The sequence below is a fragment of the Amblyomma americanum genome, chromosome 1, assembly GCF_052857255.1.
Source record: "Amblyomma americanum isolate KBUSLIRL-KWMA chromosome 1, ASM5285725v1, whole genome shotgun sequence".
NCBI classification, from domain to species: domain Eukaryota; kingdom Metazoa; phylum Arthropoda; class Arachnida; order Ixodida; family Ixodidae; genus Amblyomma; species Amblyomma americanum.
Genome location: NC_135497.1, coordinates 15,076,247 through 15,103,433, shown reverse-complemented (window position 1 = coordinate 15,103,433; position 27,187 = coordinate 15,076,247). Strand labels below are relative to the sequence as shown.

Here is a 27,187-nt window from a genome sequence, read left to right as displayed (position 1 = left end):
GAGCAAGGTGTGCACAATTTCAGTTGACTGTCTTATAGATCTCCCCCAGTTATTCAGTTTATCAGAGAATTCATCTTGGTAGAGTTTGCATTAAAGGTAGTTAAGAAATAGATGAAAGTCTTTCCTCAAGATACTAGCTAAACCTACTTTTTACAGCCAGAAAAAAAAATTCAATATTCTTGATGGTTTGCAGGGCCAGCGGCAGACATTACTTTTCTCGGCTACTATGCCCAAGAAGATCCAAAACTTTGCACGCAGTGCCTTGGTGAAGCCCATCACAGTGAATGTCGGTAGGGCAGGAGCCGCCAGCTTGGACGTTGTCCAGGAGGTTGAATATGTCAAGCAGGAAGCAAAGATTGTGCACCTGCTGGAGACGCTCCAGAAGACTGCGCCTCCGGTAAGTCTGAACCTGTAGGTGACAAGTTGGCACAAGTGGAGACAAAACTTTTTAGACCATGTGAGCACCATCCAAATCACAGGTCAGCCCATAATGCGATTGCAGGAGTGCTTTGTAGTATTGGTACAGTCGAGCACGGATATATTGAACCCTGATATATTAAATTGTTTATATGAACATTCAGAATATCCCCTTGAAAGTCTCATGCAGAAGTATAGCAGTACTGTTCCCGTTTATTGACTCAGGCTATAGGGGACACTGTAGTAGAGGGCTCCAGAAATTTCGGCCAGCTGGTGTTCTTTAATGTGCACTGACATCACACAGTACACGATCCTCTAGCGTTTCGCCTCCATCGAAATGTGACTGCCGCTGCCGGAATCGAACCCGCTTTCGGGTCAGCAGCTGAGCGCCGTAACCACTGAGCCACTGTGACGGCTGCGGTTTCGACGCGAGACAGGTTAGGCCTAGTAACGCCCATTAATCGTGTGCTGCCAACACACCTGCAGCGGCATGTTGCTGCAAGAAGTGCGTCATCAGCATTGGTCCTATAATAATAATAATGGTTATTGAGTGTAGCTAGAGATAAGCTCTGCGGATGTACCAAAGCCACAAGCGGGTTTGTAGATCTTGTCATCTTGCTTCTAGGTTACAAGCAAGCTTGTCCCAGTTTTTTATATGTGAAATTGTCAATATATGGAATTATTTTGTGAGCACCGTCGAGTTCAGTATATGCGGGTTCGACTGTAATAACATGGAAATGGGAGCATCAGCCATGTATGGGAACGTCAACCATGTTTCGCTATACAGGACCGCAGTGGCGAAACGGACAAGATTATGAGCATGCGCAAGAATGTGTACAGTTGTGGTTGTGTCTCGTCAGCAGAACAGCCGAGCAGACGACGTTGCAACTTGCAAGCGCTCTGTGTGCATGCTTGTAATATTGTCCGTTTCATCACTGCTATCTTCCATGGGACGCTAAATGACTATCTGGTTGGTGCTCCTATGATATTAAAAAATTGGAAAGCTGAGCTTGCACGGCAGCTTTGCCCACTGCATCAGTCTGTTCCATAGTAATGTGCTGCTAGCTAGAGAAAAATGTAGTGGAATGTGGAGCCAAGCACAAATTGTTCTAAAATAGAGCAGAACAGGACCTGAAGCATGCTGTTGTAGCGGATTGTGACAGTGCGTAATAGCTTTTCACATAAAACTCTAGAGAGCAAAGCTGTTGCATATGCACTGTTGGATTAGCATCCCTGTTGGTTTGAAATGGGCACTATCTTGATGGCTGCGTGCCTAGCCATCAGGTAGTGCTGCTGTGTGATTCTGCTGGCACACGCAAGGTCCAGGAACTTTTTGTTTTCACTGGTACATAGTGCAGTAAAGGTTAAAATGGAAGCATTATTATTCACTGTGCAGTTGGTGAGCAGGTTTCATCCCTCAATGTTTGGTGTGTCGGCCAGTGCATTGACATATAGGCTTGCTCTCGTTCTCATTTGGGGGTTCTTCACTGAGCAGTTGATGCGGTAGTTGTACAGAAGCAGTTGTGATAAAATGGCTATTTTGTGAATCTTGCAGGTTCTTATTTTTGCTGAAAAGAAACAAGATGTAGATGCTATTCACGAGTACTTACTGCTCAAAGGTGTGGAAGCAGTGGCCATTCATGGCGGCAAAGGCAAGTTCAACTTGATATCAGGACTTTCGTCATTTGTAATGACAATTATCCAACTGGGTGGTGCAGCACGATACTTGATAGATTGTCGATACGGCTAACGGCCAGAAATCTCCAGGGTTCACATGAGAGTCAAGCCAGTTTTCATCCTCCTCTTCCTTTAGCGCTGGCCACTAGCTTGGCTTCCGTACAACAAAGGGCGCCAATTCGGTGACCTATGGGAAGGAGACTATAGCTCGATTGTAGTAGGCCTTCAGCCTGTCACCATGGACAATTGAGTGGCTTTGGTGGCAGTGATGAGGTAGTTGACCAGGAATGTTTGGTGAAGAATACGGTAGGGGCCTTGGTACTTGTTCATAAATTTGGTGAACAAGCCCAGGCTGGAGGACACAGAACCCACAACCAGACTAAAGAGATTGGAAGGTGATGAGGAATACGTGTGTAATCAACACAGCTGGTCTCCTGGTGCTGTTTCTCGTGACTCGTGAAGGAATGGGCAAGCTGGTGGCATTTGTCGACGTAACTAATGGCGCGAGAAACAGTCATGAATTCAGGAGCCCCAGGTCAGTTTGGGAAACGGTGTCCACGATGCAGAAGGCTTACTTCTGTATAGAACAAATAAGTGCATAATCTGGTGGTGGCTTGTGTGGTGAAATTGTAGGCATAGGTTACAAATGGCAGAACGTAGTGGCACAGTAACTATCACATCTTGGTGGAGACCTCAATCGCACCTTAAGGGAAGAGGTAGAGAGTCTGGGAAGGTATGCAGTTGAAGGTACATATATCGTCAGTTTGAATCCCTGTCTCAAGCTAGCCTCCAACTTGACTAGCACATGTGAGCTATATGCAACGGAAAAATATTGTGTCGCAGTTTTGGTACGAATGTTGTCTGGAAATCTGGTGCCACATTGAGGTTGGCCAGTGGGGAGTATATATAGACGAACTACATGCATCGGATTGTCTGAAATGGCAATGCTCGGCTTGCTGTGTGCATCATATGCCCACTTGATGACGTCGCCTTATTTTTCGTCCCATCGCTGGGATTTCTGTACCACCTGCGAGTACACACACTAAAACATGCTGCCAGCTTTTCTCGTAATGGGACTAGTAATGCTTTCGCTTTAAGGATTACTATTGGAGTGCCAGTGGTCAGAATACACCTTAATGTAATAGGGGAAAGGAAAATTTGCCACAGCCAATAGCTCAGTCAGGAATGCTGTATTTAATCAATCAAGCACAACACTTCTTCCTCTCTTTGTTACGCATTCTTATGTTTCATACACTGTCACGCAGAAAGTCACTAGCCTGAAGGCGAGCATAGCCTATTGTTAAGTTTCATTATAGGAGATGTGAGAGCACGTGCTGCAGACGTTGGTACTGCCAGCGTAGCTGAAATTATGGGGACTGGAAGTAACGGCAACTAGAGCAAGCCTGCCAGAGTTTGTGTGTACAGTTAAACCTGGATGTAACGAACCTCCATATAGCGAATTCCTTGATAATGCGAAGTTTCTCAATTCCCAAACGCTGCCCCCATTGAAGCACGTGTATTCGAGACCTCCATGTAATGAAGGTTTTGCGGCTGTTGACCTTGATATAATGAACTGGCTGAGCCATCTATATGCTGGCTAGTGCTGAGTTACTTGAAATTTGGCAGAATTTGGCAGAATTTTGCGAAAGTTTCGTGACAATAAAGCGTGAACCGACACGAGAGGAACGCCGATCGCAACGAACGGCTGCAGTTGACACAACGCGCTGTGCTCCAGCGCCGTCAGCGCATCTCCGGCACTTTCTCTTTGGGAACGTCATACCACGTGGCATTACACCAGCTCATGCTGGTGTAATGCCACGTGGTGTAAGGCGATGTAAGGCGATGACTATCTTGATAGTATGTTGTAATACTTTTGAAGGTATAGACCGGATTAGAATCGGGTTCCTGATCGGGTGGCAAGGAGAAAACAAGCTTGGTGAGAGAACACGCGAGCGGCTGCATCTGCTGCCTCGTTTCCTGCCAACCCCTGCTGAGCAGGGGCCAATATAAGTAACGGTGTGCGGGGTCCGTATCCTGTATGCAGTTTAGGTAGATTAGATTGGCTAGGAAGGTAGTCCAGCCTTGTTCGACGTTCGGTCAGGCCCCTTGCAAGTCGGTGATTATGCATTTTGAATCTGAATGTTAGGCCGCGAGAGCAATGATGGGAGCAAATTGATGACTGCTGCCGCAGTCGCACTGTCAGCACAATTTCTAAACATTTCACCCCCTTTATGACTTCGAGTAATGCCATTTTTTGTGAACATTTGCAAGATGATTTCACCTACATTTATTTCTTATTTTGGTTTCCGTCCTGCAGTGTTCTTTCGGATCTCCTCACAAAAGCTGCATGTAATGAAAACCTGGATGCAACGAAAAATCTCAGACCTTTTCAGTTTCGTTATAACCAGGTTTCACTCTATTAGCATGTATTCATCAGATGTCGACTGTACCTTGTTGTGCATCACAGCGCAGAAATGCAAACGAGTAAAAGGGACAAACAAGAATGCTGTCTGGCAGCTGGAGTCAGCACGATTGCCCCGAGCGCAAAACCTCATCTGAAAAAAACCAGTTGAGTTTGCCCCATGCCATAATCGCTGCATGCCAATATCCCTGGGCCAGAAACCCCATTCCAAAAGTCCCATACCAGAATATCGCACGTGCATGCACGCACTCACACGTGCACATTTCATTGGCAGCTGTTTTTTTTTTTATTTGCATAAATGGAGGAGCCTATTCTCATTTGTATCAAGGTGTGTTGGTCATTTTCTCATTTCTAAAAGTATAGTTATCTTTTTGGATTTATTTCTGTGCATGTAAACCATTTTTCTGTGTTTATGACTTCAATTATTATTATTCATTTATTCATGATTTTTTTAACTTTGTGCTGCTCATCTTTTCAAAAGATACAATGCATTTAGCCATTTCGGCAGCGCATTTCTATGGACTATATATTGCACCCACCGGGGCATTTCGTGCTGGTTTTCTAGTTTTTTTTTTTTTTTTTTTTCAATGCGTTTGTTTTGCTGCGGTGGTCTTAGTGCTCCTTCTTTTTAAGGGTTACACTCTGCGGGATGACCAAGGCTAAAAAGAGGTATGCGGGATAAGCGCCCTCCTTTACACAAAGCCACCCGTAAACACGTCGCCTAAGCGGCATGCCCGAAAGGTGGATTCACACGACTGATCATTGGCCTGTGTGCCAGGCATCATGTGGCATCTCACTTCCGATACGTCCGGTTCACTCCTGGCCAATAATGTCTGTAAACTAGCACGGTGAATGACAGTGGACGTGCCTAATCCTAACTGAAGCACTTTCACGCGGATTGGCGGTGGAATCATGAACCGGACACCCCACAAGATACAACACGATAGCTGGGCGGGCGAGTTGATGATACATATTCAAAAATAACAGCACGAAAAAGCGCTTGACGTGAAAAAACCAGTGAGAAAAGACGCAAGACCAGAGGAAGATGCACGCAGACTGTCGCCGGACAGTCTGTGTGCGTCTTCCTCCCGGCGACAGTCTGTGTGCGTCTTCCTCTGGTCTTGCGTCTTTTCTCGCTGGTTTTTTCACGTCAACATGTACCAACTCACCCAACAATTCACGCTTCTGAAAAAGCGCTTGTCCTGCGTTTTCTACCTTTCGTCCCCAGTTTTTGCGCTGTTATTTTTGAACACGATACAGTCGTGATAAGCAAAGAGTTCGTTGCGGCACACGAAACAAGGTTCGGGCTGGTCCTCCACCTTTTCTGGCCATCCGGTACGGATCGACCTGAGTACTCGGCACAATACACAATCCTTCTTTGTCAGTTGAGCAATCTTGGTTGCATGCGCAAAAGCTTCGGGTAGGTTTTCGAGCAGTAGGACATCTGCCATAGCAGGACTTTCAGCATTTGTAGACGGCATTTCAGCATTTGTGGTGGAAGATGGCTGAATGAATCAGTGTTGCCCATGTGTCGTCCTGCCCTGTGGATGAGCTCGTAGTCATACTGTGCAAGCAGCAGATTCCAATGAAGCATCCTTGGGCAAAGTATGCTAGGTATCAGGCTGTGGTGCAGCAGACCTGGCAGCGGCTTGTGGTCAGTGTAGACCTTGAAATGTCTCCCTTAAAGGAATTCATGGAACTTCTTGATGCCAGAGACGACAGCCAGAGCCTCCTGGTCTGTCTGCGAGTAGTTCTGTTCTGTTGAATTCTGAGCACGGGAACCGAAAGCAATTGGTAATTCTTGCCCGGATATGTTGTGTCCTTATGACTTTGAACAAGTCTTGTGCCGTACGCAGACGCATCACGAGCAAGCATGAGCAGCTTGTGCATGTCATAGTGCACTAAGACGTCACATGTCTGTGTGAGATGCTTGGCATGTTTAGAAGTATCGGCTTTTTCTTGGCGCCATTGCCATGGTTAGTCCTTCGCAAGAGGCGCAAGGGTGTGAGCAGCACCGCGCACGAACCTGTTATAAAAGTTCAGCAGTCTGAGGAAAGACTGGAGTTGCTGCTTGTTCTTGGGACTCTGAGCTTTGTTCAGGGCTTCGACCTTTTTTTGCCGACGTCGATGTGGTATCCAAGTAAAGTTACTTCCAGTGTGCTGAAGGTGCATTTCTCAGCTTAGACGATTCCAGTCCCTTGTGTATGTTAACACAGCTCGTAGGCGTTTGCTGTCCTGGTTTGCTGTCCTGGGTGTCCTACTGTCCTGGTCTCCTACTGTGATGCTGTCGAGGCACATGTGGTGTCCAGGCAGTGCCATGAAGAACTATTCCGTGTGGCACTGAAATATGGCTACGGTGGATGACGCTTCAGACAGCAGCCGAGTAACTCTGAACAGTCCTCATGTGTACTGACTGTCACGAGATTTTCTGTGTCACTGTCCATAGCAAGCTGCTGATAGGCTTGATTGGAGTCCAGCCATGAGAAGACGGTGCAACCAGCAAGGTTCGAAAAAAAGCTGGTTGGTGGTTGGAAGTGGATGTGTTTGCATCTTGATTGCTTGGTTAACAGTGCTTTTGTAGTCCCCACACAGCCTAATCTTGCCGGTTTTCTTGACGACTCGGACTACAGTGTTAGGCCATCGTGAGGATCATACGGGCTGGTAGACACTTTCTTGAGCAAGAGCGTCGATGGTTTTGGGCAGCAGAACCACCGGAACTTGATGTGTCTTCAGAAAGATTTTCTGCCTTGAGCTCGGGGTCCTTGCTCTTCCCCTTTGGCGAAGACTTCTAGGTATCCAGAGATGGCGTTTGACAAGGGTACTGGAACTTCAATTTGAAGTGGTTTATACTGCAGAATGGTGTTCCTAATGCAGCAAGCCAGTCTCCTTCTAGCAGGCTGTGGCAATTTCCATGAACAGCGAGAAGATGAAGGTGGCTGCTCTTTGTTCTATACGAAACGGTGACTTCCATTGATACCGCAGTGTCTAAACATTCCTTTGCATAGGACCACAACTGTAGAGAACATGGCTTCAGGTCTTGCCTCAACAACAGAAATTCCTCCGTAGTACTCTCGCTGATGATGCTGCAGGCAGCCCCAGAGTCAACGTCCATGGTCAGCGGCCTGCTGTTTATCTGGACGTCCACACAGACTGCTGGAGAAGTGACACTGTTGGTTACAGCACTACCCATTGTTATGTGGTGTTGGCTTTCGCAATGAAAACTAACTGATGTCATGGAGTGATGTTCTGAGCTGGATCAGCTGACTGAAATTTGATAGCTGCATCTACGAGAGTGCGACTTTTTGCGGAAGAAGCCCTTTCAATGCTGATGAGGCTGAAAGTTTTCTCTTTCGCAGCCTCCTTTCGGAACGCCTTCTTGAGGTGTCCTTTGTTATTGCAGTATAGTGACAGATGGCAGAATGGTAGGAGCAAGTATGGGCATCATGCCCACTGGTGCAATGCCAACCTTGCTGACTTGGAGAATGGTTGGCTGGCTTGGTGCCCTGGCGCTTGGGGGTTTCTTTGCACTTGATGTGTTTCAGGGGGCGAAGCTCTTCTGTCTCTTTGTGGTTGGTGCATCCGCTGCACACGCCAGTAGGATGGCCTTGGACAGCTTGATGTCCGGTTCAGCCAGGCGACGTCTTTGGATAGGCTCTTCACTTAGGCCACAGGCTAGGTGGTCGCAGAGAAGATGGTCCGGCCAATCCCCAAACTCGCAGTGACAGGCCAAATGCCAGAGAGTGGCAAGGTAGTCTAGAACTGATTCGCCAGGCTGCTGGTCCCACTTGTTGAAATGAAAGTGTTCCATTATGACGGAAATTTTTCCAAAGAAGTGGGCATTCAGCTTGGTAACGACGTCCAGAAAGGGAACCCCAGAAGGTGCCGTGGGTGTGCAGAGTGAGTGCAGCAGGGAAACGCATCAACACCACAAATGCTGCAGATGAGAGCCCGTTTCTTGTCATCAGACTGGATGTCGTGGGCTTGGAAGTAGAACTCGCGGTGTTCTAGGTAGACTGGCCAGACGGTAGGCTCGGCTGGTGAGAATTCGCCACCACTGCAATGAAGCACTGCCTTGTCCATGGCGGTGCGCAGGGCTGGAGCGAATCCAGGGGTTTTACCAGGGCAGTATGTATTGACTGAACTTGCGCGCTCAGATTGCTGGAATCCCATCCTCATCACCAGTGAAGTGTTCTCCGGTGGAAGACTGAGGCAAAACTGTTTCATAGAGCGAAAACACACAAGCAGGGTAGACAGTCACGCGAGAAAGAAAAGAGGGAGTGAAGAGAGTTCAGTGTCCTCACGTAGCGGCATACACACCGCGACCAGGGAGCGCTGTGGAGCCGCGGGAATGTGCGGGGATGAGGTGTTGAACGAAATGCGGTGCACGGGCCAGGCAGGAGGCACTATGCGTGAAGCAGCAGTAGAGCGGTATGCAGTGCAAAGCGGCAGTACCATGGTACACAGCAGTTAGTGTAAAAAAATTACTATTACTGCTGCGTAATTCTCACTCTTTTCCTTATTTAATGCCTGGTAGGCCTTATAGGCATAATAAATTATTCAGGTGATAGGTGACCAAAATTTTATTTACAGACCCTCACTTTTTTGTTGCTCCATTGCTGTTTTGTGGAGCAGCGGTGGCGTAGAGGTAGAACATCCGCCTCGCGTGCAAGAGGATCGGGGTTCAAATCCTGGTGCCGCGCAATTCTCCACCGGGTTTAAAAAAAGAAAAAAAAGAAAAGAAAAATCCGCGTGTCGATGGAATTGCATAACCAGGCCTGGAGTGCGGCGTTATCTCGGTGACCAGAACCGACAACGCACTCTCTCACCAGAGCAGGATTTGGCCACCCTGGTGTAGTACTTGGCCACAACCTTCTATGATCAAACCAATTAACCCTCGGCCCTCAGTCCCCAGCGGCTGCAGAGCAACTGACCACGGCGGCGGTCAGACCTGTGACGCAGCGGAGGGTGCTAAGAATCTCTGGCTCCAGACAGGCCGCCATTGGAATCTGAACCTGGCAACGTTTAACGCTAGAACTTTAGCTAGTGAGGCTAGCCTAGCAGTGCTGTTCGAGGAACTAGCGGGAATTAAATGGGATGTGATAGGGCTTAGCGAAGTTAGGAGGACAGGTGAGGCGTATACAGTACTAAAGGACGGACACATACTGTGCTATCGCGGGTTAAAGGATAGACGAGAACTAGGTGTGGGTTTCCTCATTAATAAGGATATAGCTGGCAACGTAGAGGAGTTCTACAGTATTAACGAGAGGGTAGCAGCAATAGTAATTAGGCTGAATAGGAGGTACAAGCTGAAAGTGGTGCAGGCCTACGCACCCACATCCAGCCATGATGACCAGACCGTTGAAAGCTTCTATGAGGACGTAGAATCAGCAATGAATAGAGTAAAATCGCAGTACACTGTACTGATGGGCGACTTCAATGCGAAGGTGGGCAAGAAGCAGGCTGACGACCACGCGGTAGGTGACTATGGGATAGGCTCTAGAAATAGCAGGGGAGAGTTATTGGTCGAATTCGCGGATAGAAATAATTTACGGATCATGAATACCTTCTTCCGCAAACGAGAAAACAGGAAGTGGACCTGGAAGAGCCCCAATGGTGAGATTAAAAATGAAATCGACTTCATACTATGCGCTAAACCTGGCATCATTCAGGATGTGGCCGTCCTCGGAAGGGTGCGTTGCAGCGACCATAGAATGGTAAGGTCTAGAATTAGCTTAGACTTGAAGAGGGAACGGAAGAAGCTAGCGAAGAAGAAGACCATTAACGAGTTAGCCATAAGAGGGAAAGCACAGGAGTTTAGGATAGCGCTGCAAAACAGATACTCGGCTTTAACTGAGGAAGATGATCTTGATGTTCATTCAATGCACGATAACCTGACATCAATAATTACGGGGTGCGCAGTAGAAGTAGGCGGTAGGACAGTTCGAAAGGATACCGGGAAGCTATCTCAGGTGACGAAAGATCTGATTAAGAGGCGCCAAAGCATGAGGGCGTCTAACCCTACCGATAGAATAGAACTAACGGAGCTATCAAAGTTAATAAATAAGCGCAAGGTAGCCGACATAAGGAAGTTTAATATGGAGAGAATCGAGCATGCTATAAAGAACGGAGGTAGCCTAAAAACAGTGAAGAGGAAACTAGGCATAGGTAAAAACCAGATGTATGCATTAAGAGACAAGCAGGGCAATGTCATTAGCAATATGGATAAGATAGTTAACGTAGCCGAAGAGTTCTACACAGAGCTGTACAGTAGCCAATGTAATCAGAGCGCCAATGAGAAAGACAGCAGTACACAGCAATGCGTCATCCCGCCAGTAACGAAAGATGAAGTAAAGAAAGCCTTAGAAGCAATGAAAAGGGGAAAAGCAGCTGGGGAGGATCAGGTAACAGCAGATCTGTTGAAGGATGGAGGGGACATCGTGCTAGAAAAACTAGCCACCCTGTATACGCAATGCCTTATGACCTCGACTGTACCAGAAGCTTGGAAGAATGCAAACATTATCTTAATTCATAAGAAGGGAGACGCCAAGGACTTGAAAAATTACAGGCCGATCAGCTTACTATTCGTTGCCTACAAAGTATTTACTAAGGTAATCGCTAATAGAGTCAGGGCAACGTTAGACTTTAATCAACCAAATGATCAGGCAGGCTTTCGTAAAGGATATTCCACAATAGATCATATTCACACTATCAATCAGGTGATAGAGAAATGCGCAGAATATAACCAACCTCTATATATAGCTTTCATTGATTACGAGAAAGCATTCGACTCAGTGGAAACCTCAGCAGTCATACAGGCATTGCGTAATCAGGGGGTAGAAGAGCCTTATGTCAAAATACTGGAAGATATATATAGCAACTGCACAGCTACTATAGTCCTCCATAAAGTCAGCAATAAAATTCCAATAAGGAAGGGCGTCAGGCAAGGAGACACGATATCGCCAATGCTGTTCACCGCATGTTTGCAGGAGGTATTTCGAGGCCTGAATTGGGAACAGTTGGGAATAAGAATAAATGGAGAATACCTAAATAATCTGAGATTTGCTGATGACTGCCTTGCTGAGTCACTCAGGAGGGGAACTGCAAATCATGATCAACGAGTTAGACAGGCAGAGCAGATCGAAAAATGATAGGTGTAACGTTACGAGATCGGAAGCGGGCAGAGTGGGTGAGGGAACAAACACGGGTTAATGACATCCTAGTCGAAATCAAGAGAAAGAAATGGGCTTGGGCAGGGCATGTGATGCGGAGGCAAGATAACCGCTGGTCTTTAAGGGTAACGGAGTGGGTTCCAAGAGAAAGTAAGCGTAGCAGGGGGCGGCAGAAGGTTAGATGGGCGGATGAGATTAAGAAGTTTGCAGGCAAAGGGTGGATGCAGCTGGCAAAGGATAGGGTTAATTGGAGAGACATGGGAGAGGCCTTTGCCCTGCAGTGGGTGTAGTAAGGCTGATGATGATGATGATGATGCTGTTTTGTACTCACGGTTGAGTCCATTTTTGAGCCTGGTTGTGATGTGCTATGTGTTCATTGTATCAGAATGCTGGGAAGTCTTCTGAAGTAGGTTTCAAACAAAAACTGAGGTTCAAAAAAAAAGATGTAGGAATACAACTTTGTTTCTTGAATGCAGATCTGAGAATGATTGTAACAGGCGAGTGTTTATCAGCAGAGGAACATTCTGCAGCAAACCATTGCTTCAAAGGTGTAATGTAGGCTCTCATGGTTGATGCAGCTCTGAGTTTGTGGTGACAGCTCCTGATTTTTGGAGCGAAAGCTCCATTTTTGCATGCAAAGCTGAAGGTCAAATGATGCTTGGATTTGGCTTTTAACTGGAGGCTCGCCGCAGCTGTGGCTGCGACGTCATACATGTGACTTGTTGCAGTTGTTACCGCACGTTTCGCTGCTGCGCCAACCACCGTTCCAATCGCTTGCTCTTGCCAGTTGTGTCACGTGACTAACCACGTGATTCGCTGTTGCTGAATAAAGGTCAGCGCTCGCCGCCTAGATACCGCAGAGACATGGACCCAGAACTAGTTACTGGGATGAGGCGCTGGGCTGCTTCTAGCAATCCCTATGACACCGCCACGAAGCTGCGTTGGCTAGAGATCAGTCGGCGAAAGCGGGCTCGTCGAGTTGATGAAACCGGTGAAGAATGGGAGGTGCGTCTGGAGAAGCAGTGGCACAGGCAACAAGAGTATCTCAAGCGGGAAAGGGCAGCGGATGCTGCCAACGTTTCCGCGTCGACATTGCCCATTGGTTCGGTTGCCTTTCACTCCGTATAACCTGGCTCAGCCATTTCTGCTGCCTTCTTCACCAATCTTTTTTTTTTTTTTTTCAATTTTGCAAGCTGTTTATCTCGGCAGACTATGTGCTCATCGAGGCACAGTTCCACATTGTCAGTGTTGCCATCCATGTCAGCGGTGTCATTCCAGGAGATGACAGGAGCAATTTGTGATGTAGGGTCGCTGCAGTGTTACACTGTTGTGCATATGGGGTTAATGTTCAAAGAGAGAAGGAAAAATAATGTCTATACAGGCATGTGGAGGTTATGCGTGAGGTGTTTGGAAAATTAAATATGCCACTCAAATAAAAAATACATATCTGTGACGTGCATTATTTGAATTTCATTTTGCTCACCATGATTTGTATTGTGTTTACGTTTATTGTAGTAACTCGTATGAGCCTGTGGATTTTCTTGAACTGGGCAGATTTTAAGGGCAGCTGTCTATTTTTTCATAGACCAAGAAGAGCGGTCACGTGCAGTGGATGCATTTCGGCGGGCTGAGAAGGATGTCCTGGTAGCAACTGATGTTGCCTCAAAGGGTCTCGACTTTGAGAACATACAACATGTCATCAACTACGACATGCCAGAAGATATTGAAAACTATGGTAGGTATGTTTTGCATGCTGCCTGTAATGCATGCATCAGACACGGTTACCCATTGGAGGCAGCCTTTGGTGGGAGGCTGACTGAGCTTTGTTGTGTGCTGCATCTGCTTTCAGTGCATCGTATTGGCCGTACTGGTCGTTCAGGACGAGTGGGAATTGCAACAACCTTCATCAACAAGTCTTGCGGTAGGTCTTGCATTCTTACATTTAGCATTGCATGCTCTGCTGCTCAATATAACCATGAAGCGAGTATTACTAAATTTTCATCTCACTGCCCTCTTAAGGAAAATATAACCTTCTCTGTGGTTAACTAACCAAGTATGATTCCAACTCGGGTGCTCCTGGCTAGTTGTCAGGCTGCAAACTATAACTGCATTTTCAGACTACATACAGACAGGTACAGCGTAAAAATGGCACAAGAGGCCATGCCAGCACTGAAAGGGCTGTAAATGTCGCCAACTGCTGGCACGACTGATTGGTAAATGGGCTTTTCGAGCAAACACTGCTGGCATACTTCGTCGGCAGTGTGCTTCTGTATGCCCGAGATATGAGCGTATGGAGAAGGAATGGTAACTGTGGCTCCATTTTGCCATTTCGGTTACCATAAGTGGATGTCACTGTGATAAATTGATGAAACGAATGGTACTGTGGGCTATGAGGCATGCTGTAGTGTAGGGATCCACATTATATTTGACCACCTCGAGTTCTTAAATATATGCACGAAACTCTCAGTATAATATTGGGGGCACATGTCATCCCCCTACTTTGCTTTTTTGTTAGCTTGCATTGGCATAATTGCAGCAGTCCAGTCTCCCATGAAAATCTTTTGGTCATGTACACATCCTTGCAGATGAGTCGGTGCTCTTGGACATGAAGCATTTGCTCCTAGAAGCCAAGCAGAAAGTGCCGCCGTTTCTTCTGGCCCTGCAGTCAGAGAATGAAAAGTACCTGGAGCTTGGAGGCAAGTGCTACTGCTTGGTGATGCTATCTTAGGGGCCAGTGCAGGGGCATGTTGTGTGCTGTGTTGTTGGCTGTTCTTAGCGCTTGATATGATGAATTGCCTACAGAGCGTGCAGTGGATAACAGCAACAGATTAGAGTGTATGGAAAGAGCTGCTGTGCATAGAATTACTACTATTGCAACAATTTCTGTACATAATAGAAAAATAGGAACCAGTCTGCCAGGCAGGATACAATAAGGTAACCGGTACTGTTGTCATTTACATGTGGTTGATATGCAGTGAAAGAATCTCTTGATGCTAAAACGGTGTAGTTATGAAACTACAAATTGGTGGCAGTTGAAACTACAAAATAGGACAGGGTAAATGTCATTTTACTGTAGAGATTCTTAGTTATGTGTGACATTTGTTGTGATGCCAGTCCCCTAAAACTTTTAAATTCATAGTATTGGTTACAGCAGCTAATTTAAGGACTCAAGCTTAATTGGGTGCATTATTTATTTATTTATTTATTTATTTATTTATTTATTTATTTATTTATTTATTAGAGATACTATCAGTCCGATCAGGACCAAGATAGGAGCGATACAGGGTGCAGATTACAAAGGCGGAACATGGCAAACAAAACACCAGCACCATCCAGTCGGTGCCAAGTTTTAACATATCAAAAAAATGGAACTGACTTCTAAGCAACAAATAAAAATGCGCAAAAATATCGCTGCAACGAAACAGAAAACAATGTGAAAACACCATGCCCAACACAAATGCAAGGCGCATTATATCAGGCACTATACCAACAATCACGAACTCCGGCAGAGAACACATCCACACCCGATGCGAGCACCACATTCTCTGGCAGTCTGTTCCATTCTCTCGCTGTGGACAGGAAGAAGGAATGCTTGTAGCAGTGCTTAGAAAACTTCTGTTCTTTTACGTGTCTGCAATGTTTACCCCGAGTGATACGTGAAGTAGTTTCGCTTATGTATTGCTGCTTATCGATATGTACCATGTTGTTCATAATCTTATAGAAAAGAATGAGTATTTTTTGTTTCCGGCGACATTGAAGAGGGCGCAAGTTCGCTAAAGTGTAAAGTGGGGTTACCTGATCATGTCTTCGGAAGTGAGAATAGATAAAGCGAAGTGCACGTCGCTGCACTCGCTCCAGTTCAGCTGCAAGTGTTTGAGTGTAGGGATCCTACACCTCACACGCATATGAGCTTCACTGAGTTGTTCACTGTTGCAGAGGAACGTGGTTGTTCTTACTGCGGTGGTCTGGGGCATCGCATCACTGATTGTCCCAAGCTGGAAGCCATGCAGAGCAAGCAAGCATCCAACATTGGCCGCAGAGATTACCTGGCCAATAACAGTGCTGACTGGTGAAGCAACCCTTGGCCATGCTTCATCCACATCTGTGAACAGCCATGGGAGGCAACCTCGACTTCATTTTCATTAATGCTGCAAACGAGTGCAGCTGCCCGCAGAATTTTTTGGAACACCGAGAGCATAAAAAACGTGATTTTCCTTGTTGACCACAAGTGCAGCCAGGCATTGAGGGGTGCATTGTGCTGGTTTAGGCTACCAAAAGTTGGGCTTTGTTCTCACTCTTGGGTCCCAAAAACTTTTGTGGGCACCTGTGCTTAACAGCTTTCATGGTAAACTGTTGTACAAGATACGTGCTATGAATCGCAAAAGAATAAAACATAGCGCACAAATGTTGTTTTGACATTAGTTGTGGTTTCCACAACTTCAAACACACAATAAAGAACCCCAGGTGGTCGAAATTTCTGGGGCCCTTCACTAAGCATTCCTCATAGCCAGAGTCGCTTTGGGACATTAAACCCTTCTAAACCGTAAACCAAACCAAACTTTTGCTATATATATGTGAATTGTGTTAGCTTCACTAATACATGTGTTACCAGTGTGATTTTTTTTCTCCATAATTTAGTCATGAAACCGCTTTTCGCAAAGTTATGGCATGTTGGCACTTGTATTTTATTGTTTCTTTTCGTTTGTTAACTTAGGGTTGAATCTTTCAGGTTGCCAGCAGAGTGTCGAACCGGAACCGAACCTGTATTTTAAAAAAAAATTTTTGCCATCTGGGAACTTAGCTTAAAACGGAACAATTCAAAGGAACTGTTCTGAACTGGTTCAAGACTCGGTTCAGCCCCACTTTTGTTAAAACGCGGAATTATTTATTACTATTATTTTATTTTATTTTGAGATGTTCTAGCTCGTAGATTTAGCAACGGAAAACTGTCTGCAATATGCACGGCGAAAATGGCCCCAGTGTGCAACAGCAAAACTATGCGAAGTTTGGTGTCTAGGGAAAGTAACCTCATTGGCGCTTCTGTAATGTGCATTTTGCAATTCTAAAGCATTTTAGGCTAATGTGATATCTTGAGTTTTAGATTCACATGTTTGCAGATAGTTTCAATCAAATTCTTAGCATTGCTCTTACTCGTAAAACACAGAGTGAAAATAGCTTCCCTTTATTTGTGTCATGTACCATAAATATGTGAAGCAGGTGCAATGACCCAACCATGTTGGGCAACATTTACTTTCGAAGCTATTCGTTGTCTCAGACAGCACATACAGAATAAAACCTGCCACGATGGCCCCGTGCCTGTGGCGTTCAGCTGCTATCCGAATGCTGCGGGTTCGACCTCAGCCACGGCGCCCTCATTTTGACTGTGGCGAAATGCAAAAACATGCGTGTGCTGTGCAAGGTCAGCACACTTTGAAGAACCCCAGGTGGTATAAGTTAATCTAGAGTCCTTTTTTCACAATGCGGGCATTCTTTGTTGCATGCGATGGAAATAAGCAAGGAAAGACTGGCTTATGGCAGCGGTAGAGATACTTAAGAGAAACAAATTAAATAGCGGTTACACAAAGGGGAAATCAGAAAATGCGTGCGCTCACTGGCACATGTGATAATGATCAAGTACACGTATGGGAAGCCAATCAAGCGATTGAACTTGCGCAGTGTATTTATCTATCATGCGGCTTTTCTACACACTAATAGTCCTATGAATACCAAAAGTCGACACGGAATCCTGGAGTCTTCCATTACAGGCAGAAATCTTGCAGTGTAAGGCGTCATCTCAATGTCCTTTTTACGAGTCTGCTAAAGCATGTCCCGAAAGAATAAAGTATCATGACACAACACAAAGCATTATTCAATAGTTTCTCATTGCTCGCACAGGTAGCAATTCGCTGAGCATAGGACAAATGTCCCCTTGATGCGACGGCATGATTAAGGGGGAAAAAAAATTGAAGTTTAGAAAACGCTAGATTTCGTATCTGTGAGGTCTTTATAATTGTATCCCAAAAGCAGCCCAGAAGTGAGTTAAAAAATGTTCTTGTAACTGTAGGTAGCAAAAAACTGGCTTAAGGGGAAACGTGGGTCTTGAAATGAGCATTTTTATTAACGATATCGTAATGAAATTAAGTGCGCATATGTGTATCTTCCTGTTTTCAAGCCTAATTATATTTAGTTCAATTCTTACAGGTTGTTAAGACTTTCTACATATTTTGGTTTTGATTGAATTGGGGCTGTAGCCAAAGACATGCCATCTGGAGCTATGCTAATCACATTATTGTTAAATTACATCACCATAAAAAAAAGTTAAATTTTGTCCAAGCACCATAATTATGAAGTATAGTTAAGAGACATTATGGTTCACAAAATTTGAAATGCTTGACTCAGCCAGACAAAAACAGCATAGCTCCAAAGTTTAGTTCTTTCTGAATTCAACGGTATAAGGTTAATTGAAATTGCGCCATAAAAAGATAATGAAAAATTCCTTAAGGCTAGTCATGTTGGCAAAAAACACGAAGCTGAGAAAATCGCATTTGAAGTGCGCACGCCAGCCATTCAGGGGTCGTCATAGAGGACTAAAAAAAAACAACAGAATGCAGACGTTCCAAAAATATTGCACAGTAAGTAATACCAGATAATGGGGAAGAGGCCCAGTTTCCAAACAAAACCAAGATGGCGGCCATCAGGGACGCAGTCATGGAAAGTGACGGACGTGAATCCTGCCGCATTTCACTCCAAAATCGCCATTTCCTGGCATTGCAGAACAAAAGAGGACAACATCATCAGCATAGGCCAAAATCTTAATTTCACAATGTACTAGCGAGAAGCCACGATTTGTGATATATGTTCCAGAACAGCGAAAAACAGGACAGAGGGAAACAGCACACAGGACAGGTGGTGAGCAGGAGTATAAAAGCCAAAGAAACAAAAAGAAATAAGAGTTGAGAAGAATGATTAGCTGGGGAAGTATGGCCTATTGGAAAACAGCACAAAAAAGGAGGACATATAGAAGCGGCGTGCACCACAGGTACTGAAAAGTAATGGAGGCAAACAATATTATGGGGCACCTCTGCAATTCTTATGTGTAAATGCAAGGTACAGTCTTGCCCCAATAATACGACCCCCATTAATATTGTGGGGTTTCTAGCGTGGTTTGGACCCTGCACTCGGGGCCAACACCGCTCCACTAGCTCGAACCACAGCTATGGCCGCGAAGAACAACTCCGAGGATTATTAGCCCGCAGGCAAAGCCGTTTATTGGGATCTCCCAAAATTCAGATGGCCTCACGGTCGCACGCAAGCAGCAGCACTGCAGCAGGCAGGCAGCAGCAGGCACGGCAAACAGTTCTGGTCACCTGGGCTGCGGAGGTGTCGTCGCCTCCGTCCGCTCTGTCCGGCATCTCACTCTCGGCTCTCCGCTGCCCGCTGCATGCACAGCCCGTGCGGCCACCGACAACTCGAGGGAGGGGAAGAAGGGCTGCCCATGTGATGACGCAGAGATGCAGGCGCCTCTTCCCCGCTTCCTCCGCTGCCGCTCGAAGGGGGCCGGTAGGGGAAAAGCCGCGGTAGGCCACAAGAGAGAGGGAAAGATGCTTCAGGCGAGCAAGAAGCAACGTAGATCCCCACAATATGGAAGACTTGAATTATGGGCAGCTTTTTTGGGGGTAGAACTTTTTCAATGTATTTACATCTCGTTAATATGTAAGCTCATTGTCCGGACAATGTACAGCGTGAAAATGCACAGAGGCTATTGGAGCTCATATATTTTTGCCACGTTAATATGGGCAGCGATGAGACGAAAACCTCGACTGGCCCAACCAGATATTTCCTTTCCTATTTTTTGAGAGCAGGACACCAGCAAGAGGCGATGAGAGAAGGCATGCCCTTTTTTTTTTTCCGAATTCGTGCTTTACAGTGCAAAGGGGCCCAGTTGAAGCACCTTATGATTTGCGGTACTGCATGAATGGCTGTACAAAAACTGTTCTGCAGCTTGGGCTACATTGAAAGCCACATTCAGCAGCTGTGTTGACTGAGAACAGCTATTTACTGTCAGTTCATGGGATGTGAATAGCAGTAGTAGGTCTTACCGCCGTGAGGCACCATCACACATTTCGTGAACTACTAGGCGCATAAAACTGCCCCACATTATATTTAGTTAAAGGCAACTAAATGCAGATCTGTCGAAACATTTAGTCTATTTTCAACTTCACTGCTCATCATGTATGTACTATTGGGGACAGAACTGCCCAGGACACGGCTCCAATGGCTGAAGCAGGGAAAACTGCATCGCAGCGCTATCTAGTGATGATTCACCCGGTTCAAGATCAAAAATGAGCGCATGCGCGTCCTAGCTTGCCTACAAGCGTGTACGGGCTGTTGCCTTGACGCGAGTTGCTTTTTGCTCACGAATCTTCCGTGAGATGCCGCCAAGAAGGCATTGGTTGTAAGCGTCTGCTGCGGTGGTGACTAGGCAGTTGTCATGGCTTTCGCCGAGCGGGAGCGGTATCCTCTTGATCAAGCGTGCATTGAATGGCAACATTTTTTTTTCGTTTTTTCTGACTGCGTCTCTTTTTGCAGTCTTTTCCCAGCCTTTAACCTTTCCTCTACGGCCGCCTATTCTGCTACCCGGGCCCAAGAGAGTGAGCATGTGGCAACCACACGGAACTGCTAACAATGAGGCTGCATGTGCCTTGCGTTTAAAACTGGATTGCAAGCAAGTCACGCTGTTAGCCAATGCCCACATATCGGCATCTTGTGGAAGGTTCCTGGGCGAAAAGCAACTCGTGCGAACAAGCCAGCAAGTACAGGCTTGCACCCAAAGTAGGGCGCAAGCTTTATCTCGAAACACATCGCTAGATGGCACAGCGATGCAGTCTGACTTGCTCCAGCCGTTGGAGCCACGTCCTGGGCACTTCTGTCCGCGATAGTACATACAGAAGCGGACCTTCTTTAGATGTTCTTTCTTACCATTTTTTCTTCAGAGTTCATTATTACGAACGACTCGCTTTATGGACAATTTTGTCCGGGAACCAAAGTGTCCATATAAACAAGGCACGACTGTACTTGGCACTGAGTGCGTCTTCGAGTTGTTGCGGGGGCTTCGGGGGGTGAACGTTGTTTCGCTGCAGCAGCTTCCTTCGCACGTTTCGCTGTGAATTGCAACAGTCTCGTACTTCAGAAGTCATCTGCCACTTCCAGCCACGCTTTGCTGTCTCGTCTGATATAGACACAAGCAATTCAACTTCATTCAGACAAATGAAGAGTCCATATAGTGCCATAACCTCCCTTTTGTTTAAAAACTGAAACTGTGACTCAGCGGAAGTAGAAGAACGTCTGGTCCAAGACAGACAGTGTCGTCGGTCTACTAGACACCAACCTCATGGGCGAGCTATGCTGCATTCCGAAACTATCGTTAGAAAAAGCCAGGCTTCAGGCTCACATTTACGAAAATGCTGTGAAAGGCCACGTAATGGTATTCCAGAGGAAATCGAATCCCACAAGCGTGGTCGCCGAAGCAAAGGTTCGAAAAGGCTTCTCCAAGTAATGGCACACTTCGGATGCATCAAAGGCTAGAGAAAAAAGCACGAGTTTGTCCTGTACAAGCGACGCTGTGAGAATCTGCAGGTACTGCGGACGGAATCGCCATCGTCGCGCAGTGTCGAGCAATACATGCAAAATGCTTGTTGTGTAAGAAGAGCGGACACTTCAAAATCGTCTGCGAGGACATGGGTTTTGCGAGCTCCATGCTGTCGCATCTAGCCATGCCCGGGCCAAGTTTGTTCGGGTTGCTGTCAATGGTTACGACATGAACTTCAAGGTGGACTCAGGAGCGGAAGTGAAAGTGGTGTCAAGTTCATTCCCCGGTGTGCCGAAAAAGCTTCGAAAGCCAGAAAGTGACCTGACCGGCCCTGGAGGCTACCACTTGAACGTTCTGGGTACCTTTCAAGCCACTTTGTGCTGGAACGGCAAGTCTAGTGAGCGAAGGGTGTATGTCATGCCTTCCCAAGAGCCCCCTCTTCTCAGCTTCCCAGCTGTTCAAGCTCTCAGCATCGTTAAAGTTTGCTAACAGCGTATCGAAACCAATGGCATATCTCAAAGGAAGTCTTTTCGACATCTTAGGTGGGCTGAAAGAAAAGTATGTGATCCGGCTTAAACCTGAAACTAAACCGTTCTCGCTCAGTGTGTCAAAGATAGTTCAGCTTCCACTGCACAATGTCATTCGAGATGAACTGAAAAAGCCAGAGGCCGAAGGAGTGATCCGAAAGGTGAACTGTCCGACAGATTGGTGTGTGGGCATGGTTGTTGTCCCGTAGAGTAGAGGAGGCCACCGCATGCGCGTAGACCTCACTCGCCTTAATGAAGTGCTGAGGGAAGGGAATGACGTATTCTGCCTTTGGCTGAGAATATTCTTGGGTGCCTGGGACTGGCAAAAGTTTTTTCTGATCTCGACACCACTGCTAGCTTTCACCAGGTGAAGCTGTCCGAAGAGAGCCAAGAACTTACAATGTTCATAACACTGATGGGGCGGTTCTGCTTTCAGCGACTTTCTTTTGGCATCTGCTCAGCACCAGAACACTTTGAGCGACAGATGAGCCGCATCCTTGAAGGCGTGGAGGGAGTTGCTAGCATGACACGATATTCTCGCCTTTGGGCCAACACAGGAAGAACACGGCCGACGCCTTCACCTGGTTCTGCAGCGCCTAGGCCAAGCAAGTGTCACGCTGAACAAGAGGAAATGAACTTTCTCTGCCAGTCAGGTAAAGTTTATTGGCTCGAAGCACTGCGCAAGATGGTACAACCATCGGACGTCAGCGCTGTACGAAGGTTGCTCGGTATGGCAAACCACGTAGGTTGTTTCCTCCCTCACTTTTTTGAAGTCACAGCCCCTATCAGAACACCTCTGCAAAAGAAAAACGCATGATACTGGGGACCGAGTCAGCAGGCCACTTTTGAGAAGCTGAAAATTATGCTAAGCTCCGAAGTCTGCATGGCCAAGAACAACCCCTTCTATCCCACAGTCATCTCTGCTGATGCAAGTTCCTATGGCCTCGTTGCTGTTTTGCTGCAAGAGCAGCCATCCAGACAGCGTAGAGCAGTAGCCTATGCGTCGAAATCACTCACAGTCACAGAAACTTGTTACAGCCAAACCGAAAAAGAAGCCCTGGCGGTGACATGGACCGTGGAGCGGATCGACCAGTTTGTGAGAGGCATTGATTTCCTAGTTGAAACAGACCACCGCCCTCTCATCACACTGTTGAGGTCAGCTGAACTCGACACGATACCGCCCCGAATTCAGAGACTGCAGATTCGCCTCATGCGGTACCAGTTCAAAGTTCTCTACGTTCCCGGCAAACTGGTAACCACAACGGATACATTTTCCAGAGCACCGATAAAGGAACGGGATCAAGAGCACTGTCAACGGCAGGCAGACTATGTCGAGCTCTTCGTTGGTGAAGCTGTCCTGGCAGCCACCCACCTTGTCTCTCATCCTGTCTGGAGGAACTATGAAAGCACCAACAGAAGACGGCGTCTAGCTACTCTTTGTGGCTACGCTTCTGCCAGAGAGGATGGTCGGAAAACGTTCCCAAAGTTCCAGTGCACCTAAGGGTGTACTGGAAAGAACGAGGTAGCATAACAGAGTGCGACGGCTTCCTGCTCAAAGGTCACCACATCATCATTCCCATATCATTGCGTTGAGAGATCCTGCAACTGATCCACCAAGGGCACCAAGTCATCGGACACTGCAAAGCAAGGGCAGGAGACGCAGTATGGTGGCCCACCCTGAACAGCAAAATTGAACAGCTCGTGACACCCTGCGAAGGGTGCGCACAGACCAGAGTGCAGTGCTCAGAACCACTCATCTGCACACCAACACCCAATTGGCCAAGGCATCATGTGGGATCTGAATTATTTGAGCTGGAAAAGAAGCACTATGTTCTCGTAGTTGACTATTATTCCCGCTATGCGGAAGTAATCATGCAGCTTAGTATCAACAACGGCAGCATCAGTCATCGCAGCCATTAAGAGCACATCTGCCCGCTTCGGTATTCCCGACATGCTAGTCTCTGATAACGGTCTGCAGTTTTCAGCAAAAACATTCACAGAGTTCGCCAAGACACACGGATTCCGCAGTGTCACATGCAGCCCGGGATATCCCCGAGCAAACAGCGAAGTGGGACGCATTGTCAGGGCCATGAACGAGATGTTATACAAACTGGATACCCACATATGGCCTTGCTTGTGTATCAGACACCCCGGGTGCAAGCGGATACAGTCCATGACAGCTTCTCATGGGTCGACGCTTCCAGACCACAGTTCGGAAAATGCCTAAAACGCTTCAGCCAAAGTGGCCATCACACAAGGAGTTCGAGAAAAAGGATAGAGCAGCCAGGAGACTGCAAGGCTTCAATAGGCGCCATGCTGCTATTCAACTCCGCCCACTCTTCGTAGGGGAGGAGGTATGGGTGACGGATATGAAATGCAAAGCGAAAGTGCGAAACCCGGCACAACGCTCGCGGTCATACATGGTAGAAACACCAGCAGGCACCATTCATCGAAAACGTCGCCATCTCATACCGCACACGCCTTCGGAAGTACAGGAAAGCCCAATCCCCGACGACAAGTTCCGCAGTAATGGGAACTCTCTCAACGTGTCGCGCCGACAGTCAGCGACAGCAGGTCACGGCTGAGACCGCAACGGCTACGAGCACCACATCAAAGAACTCTGACCAAACACGGAATTTACCAATCCAAGTAACCAGGGGCCCGATTCTCGATATTCGCCGATCCGCCCAGAGTGGGGTGTGTCGTGACGCATACATTGGGGCATCGCCAAGGTACGTAAACGCAGAATAGGATGACAGAATAGAAAAATAACGAAAAAAGTATGAGAAATAAATGCTGTCGTCTGCTACTTGCGCCAAGTACAAAAAACACCAATGCCCTAAAGCTGTGCCTGAAGCCGAGAAGCTGCGGCGCATAGGTGTGTACACGTCGCACAGTAGCACCGAAGAGATGCACACACTCAGCAAGTTGGCCGTTGGTAGGCGGAAAGCACTTGAGACACTCCCTGACTCACGAAAAACTGCAGCACCAGAGAAAACTGACCTCTGTTTTCATGCGTACCTCTAATAAATTGAAAGCCAAAAACATGGTCCTGTTAAAAGATGAGCGCCAAAACAATGAAGACTTCACCAGCTTCTTAGCAGTATGCTATCAAACTTTAACGAGAGATAATGTAGACAGACCGCTTGTGCCATAGCTACACGTGAAAACCATGGCAGTGAGTGCAATTCCCACACACAGCTGATTATACACTTCCTGTCTGTCATGTAGAATCCAAATGGTGCTGTGCCCTCCTCCATGTTGTAGATGTTGGTGCTCCTGCTATTATCACCACTCGCCAGTGATGTCATGGTCCTGCAGCTGAGTGTGGATGAATGCGTTCTGTTACACAGTGCAAGCTGTGCCGATCTTCGAAGAGAACTTTTGACCATGCCGTGCAGCACTCGACATCTTTGCAGACACCTCATGTAATCATTCAGGAGTCTAGTCTGGCCACCCAGCTAGGTAACCAGTCCAGCCAAGACGTGAGCGAACATCTCCCGAGCACATGAGATCCCATGGTGAGAGTGGTCCGCCACATCTGCGTTTGACGCACACGATCACCTGCACGTTAATAAATGTTGTACACTGAAATCTTTGAACAAGATAGACATTGGGTTTCCAAATATGTGCAATCGTTGCACCTGCAAGTTCAACTAGTCTAGTTTTACACACGAATGTAAAATATGCTCAGTGCGAAACCAGTCATTTGTAGCAAAACGAACTGTTTCTATAATAGCTACCAGGTACTTGATTGCAAATTTTCCAAACTGATGGGCACAAATAATTTAATATTAGAGCCTCTTTATACTCAAGCATCAAGCAAAGGAAACCACTATACAATGCACGGAACGGCACAAGTTCAAATATTTATGACTACCTTGAGATTTTTAGTACATGCATTCTTCTGGATTTTACACCAATAAAAATGAGGCTGCTGTGACATTGTGGTCAGTAAGAGAAGTTCAAATCCACAGAATAACACTGCTTGTCATTCACACCTATCTCTGCTGTCATACGGAAGCTATAGACATGATCAATTTCCATTATTTTGATATGCGTTTCTATTTACACTGTCCTTGCTTGCTCAATAAACTATATATAAATGCAATCAGATATCAGTAGCCGTATCCCATGTTAACCCTTCATGCACCAGTTTTACGGTTTCCATATGCGGGCAGTACAGAAGAATGAAGAGAGATTCCACACAAATGAGTTATGGATGGATCCCACACATACTTCTTGTGTGCTGGTACTTCACCGCTAGGAACAGCACCCCCGTAAAAAAGAGTGTACAAGACATATATTTTTGCTTTGCACGCCTTACAGAAATATTTTTTTTTTTCACCCTTCTGCGGTCATTTCCACGTGACTGCTGTGTAACTGACGCTGTAACAGTTCTATGAAAATTTCAGCTGGAGTAGCGAAGTCACCTTTATGTGTGTCATCAGTAATGCTTAGGCCCGTTTCTAGTATTCTTTTAAGCTGTCACGCAATTTTTTTTTTTTCCACTCTAAAGAAAATGACGCCTCCCAGCTGATATCACCGCAAAACTATACTCAGCCCGTGCCAACTCGGTTTCCGGCCACGGTGTTCGATATGGAATGTACGTGCTGATCAATTGAGAGCAGAATTCTCCTTGCTCGTCGTCAACACCTGGTCGCGGCTTTGGTTACATTAGACGTCGCCAAAGCTTACGACAGTGTAGAACACTCCATCCTGATACATAGGCTACAGTCTCTTCAATTTCCAGATTATATAGTTGCATGGATATCTGCATTTCTTTATAACAGGGAATTCTTTTGCGTCCATAATGGTGTTCATTCAGAGAGGTACAGACAAACGCGAGGTGTGCCGCAAGGAGCTGTTCTTTCTCCTGTACTCCTTAATATTCTGTTGAACTCTATTGCTCTCCACCGCCATGTACACACTTACGTCTATGCGGACGACATTGCGTTTTTTGCTGCTGCGCCGGATATACATTCTCTGTATGGTCTGTTGCAGTCATATTTGAATACACTTGAGCACTGGTTGAGCGCATTACACCTGAAGTTAAATGTTGGCAAGTGCGCCACTCTTGTTTTCCCTCTATTCACTCCTGTAGTGGTCTCTCTCACTTGCCAGTTAAAAATAATACCGCAGGTTCAATCCCTAAAATACCTAGGGGTCATTTATGACAACAAACTCACCTGGCGACCTCACATTGACCATGTCGCGGTGAAAGGGGCTCGTGCCGTGGGCATGTTACAGAGATTATGTCATCATCGGTACGGCATGCGCAGAGATGAAACACAATTGAAACACAGTATGGTGCAAAAAGCTGCGCGAAATGCCGAATAGAAATTGCGGATTCGCCGCATGTGTGCTGCACACACTCCTTCGCCTG

General features: G+C 46.5%; 1 protein-coding gene across 2 annotated transcripts in view; it reads left to right on the top strand.

Annotated features, from left to right (window-relative positions):
• The window catches only part of abs (ATP-dependent RNA helicase abstrakt), a 70,228-nt gene extending 54,069 nt beyond the window's left edge, over positions 1-16,159 (top strand). For both annotated transcript variants that reach the window (XM_077643151.1, XM_077643146.1), the window contains 6 exons: positions 194-397; positions 1,973-2,069; positions 13,271-13,420; positions 13,535-13,606; positions 14,271-14,381; positions 15,622-16,159. In XM_077643151.1, the coding sequence (XP_077499277.1) occupies positions 194-397; positions 1,973-2,069; positions 13,271-13,420; positions 13,535-13,606; positions 14,271-14,381; positions 15,622-15,758 (771 nt within the window). In that variant the 3' untranslated portion in view covers positions 15,759-16,159. The remainder of the gene's footprint in view (positions 1-193; positions 398-1,972; positions 2,070-13,270; positions 13,421-13,534; positions 13,607-14,270; positions 14,382-15,621) is intronic.
• The last annotated feature ends 11,028 nt before the right edge of the window (positions 16,160-27,187 follow it).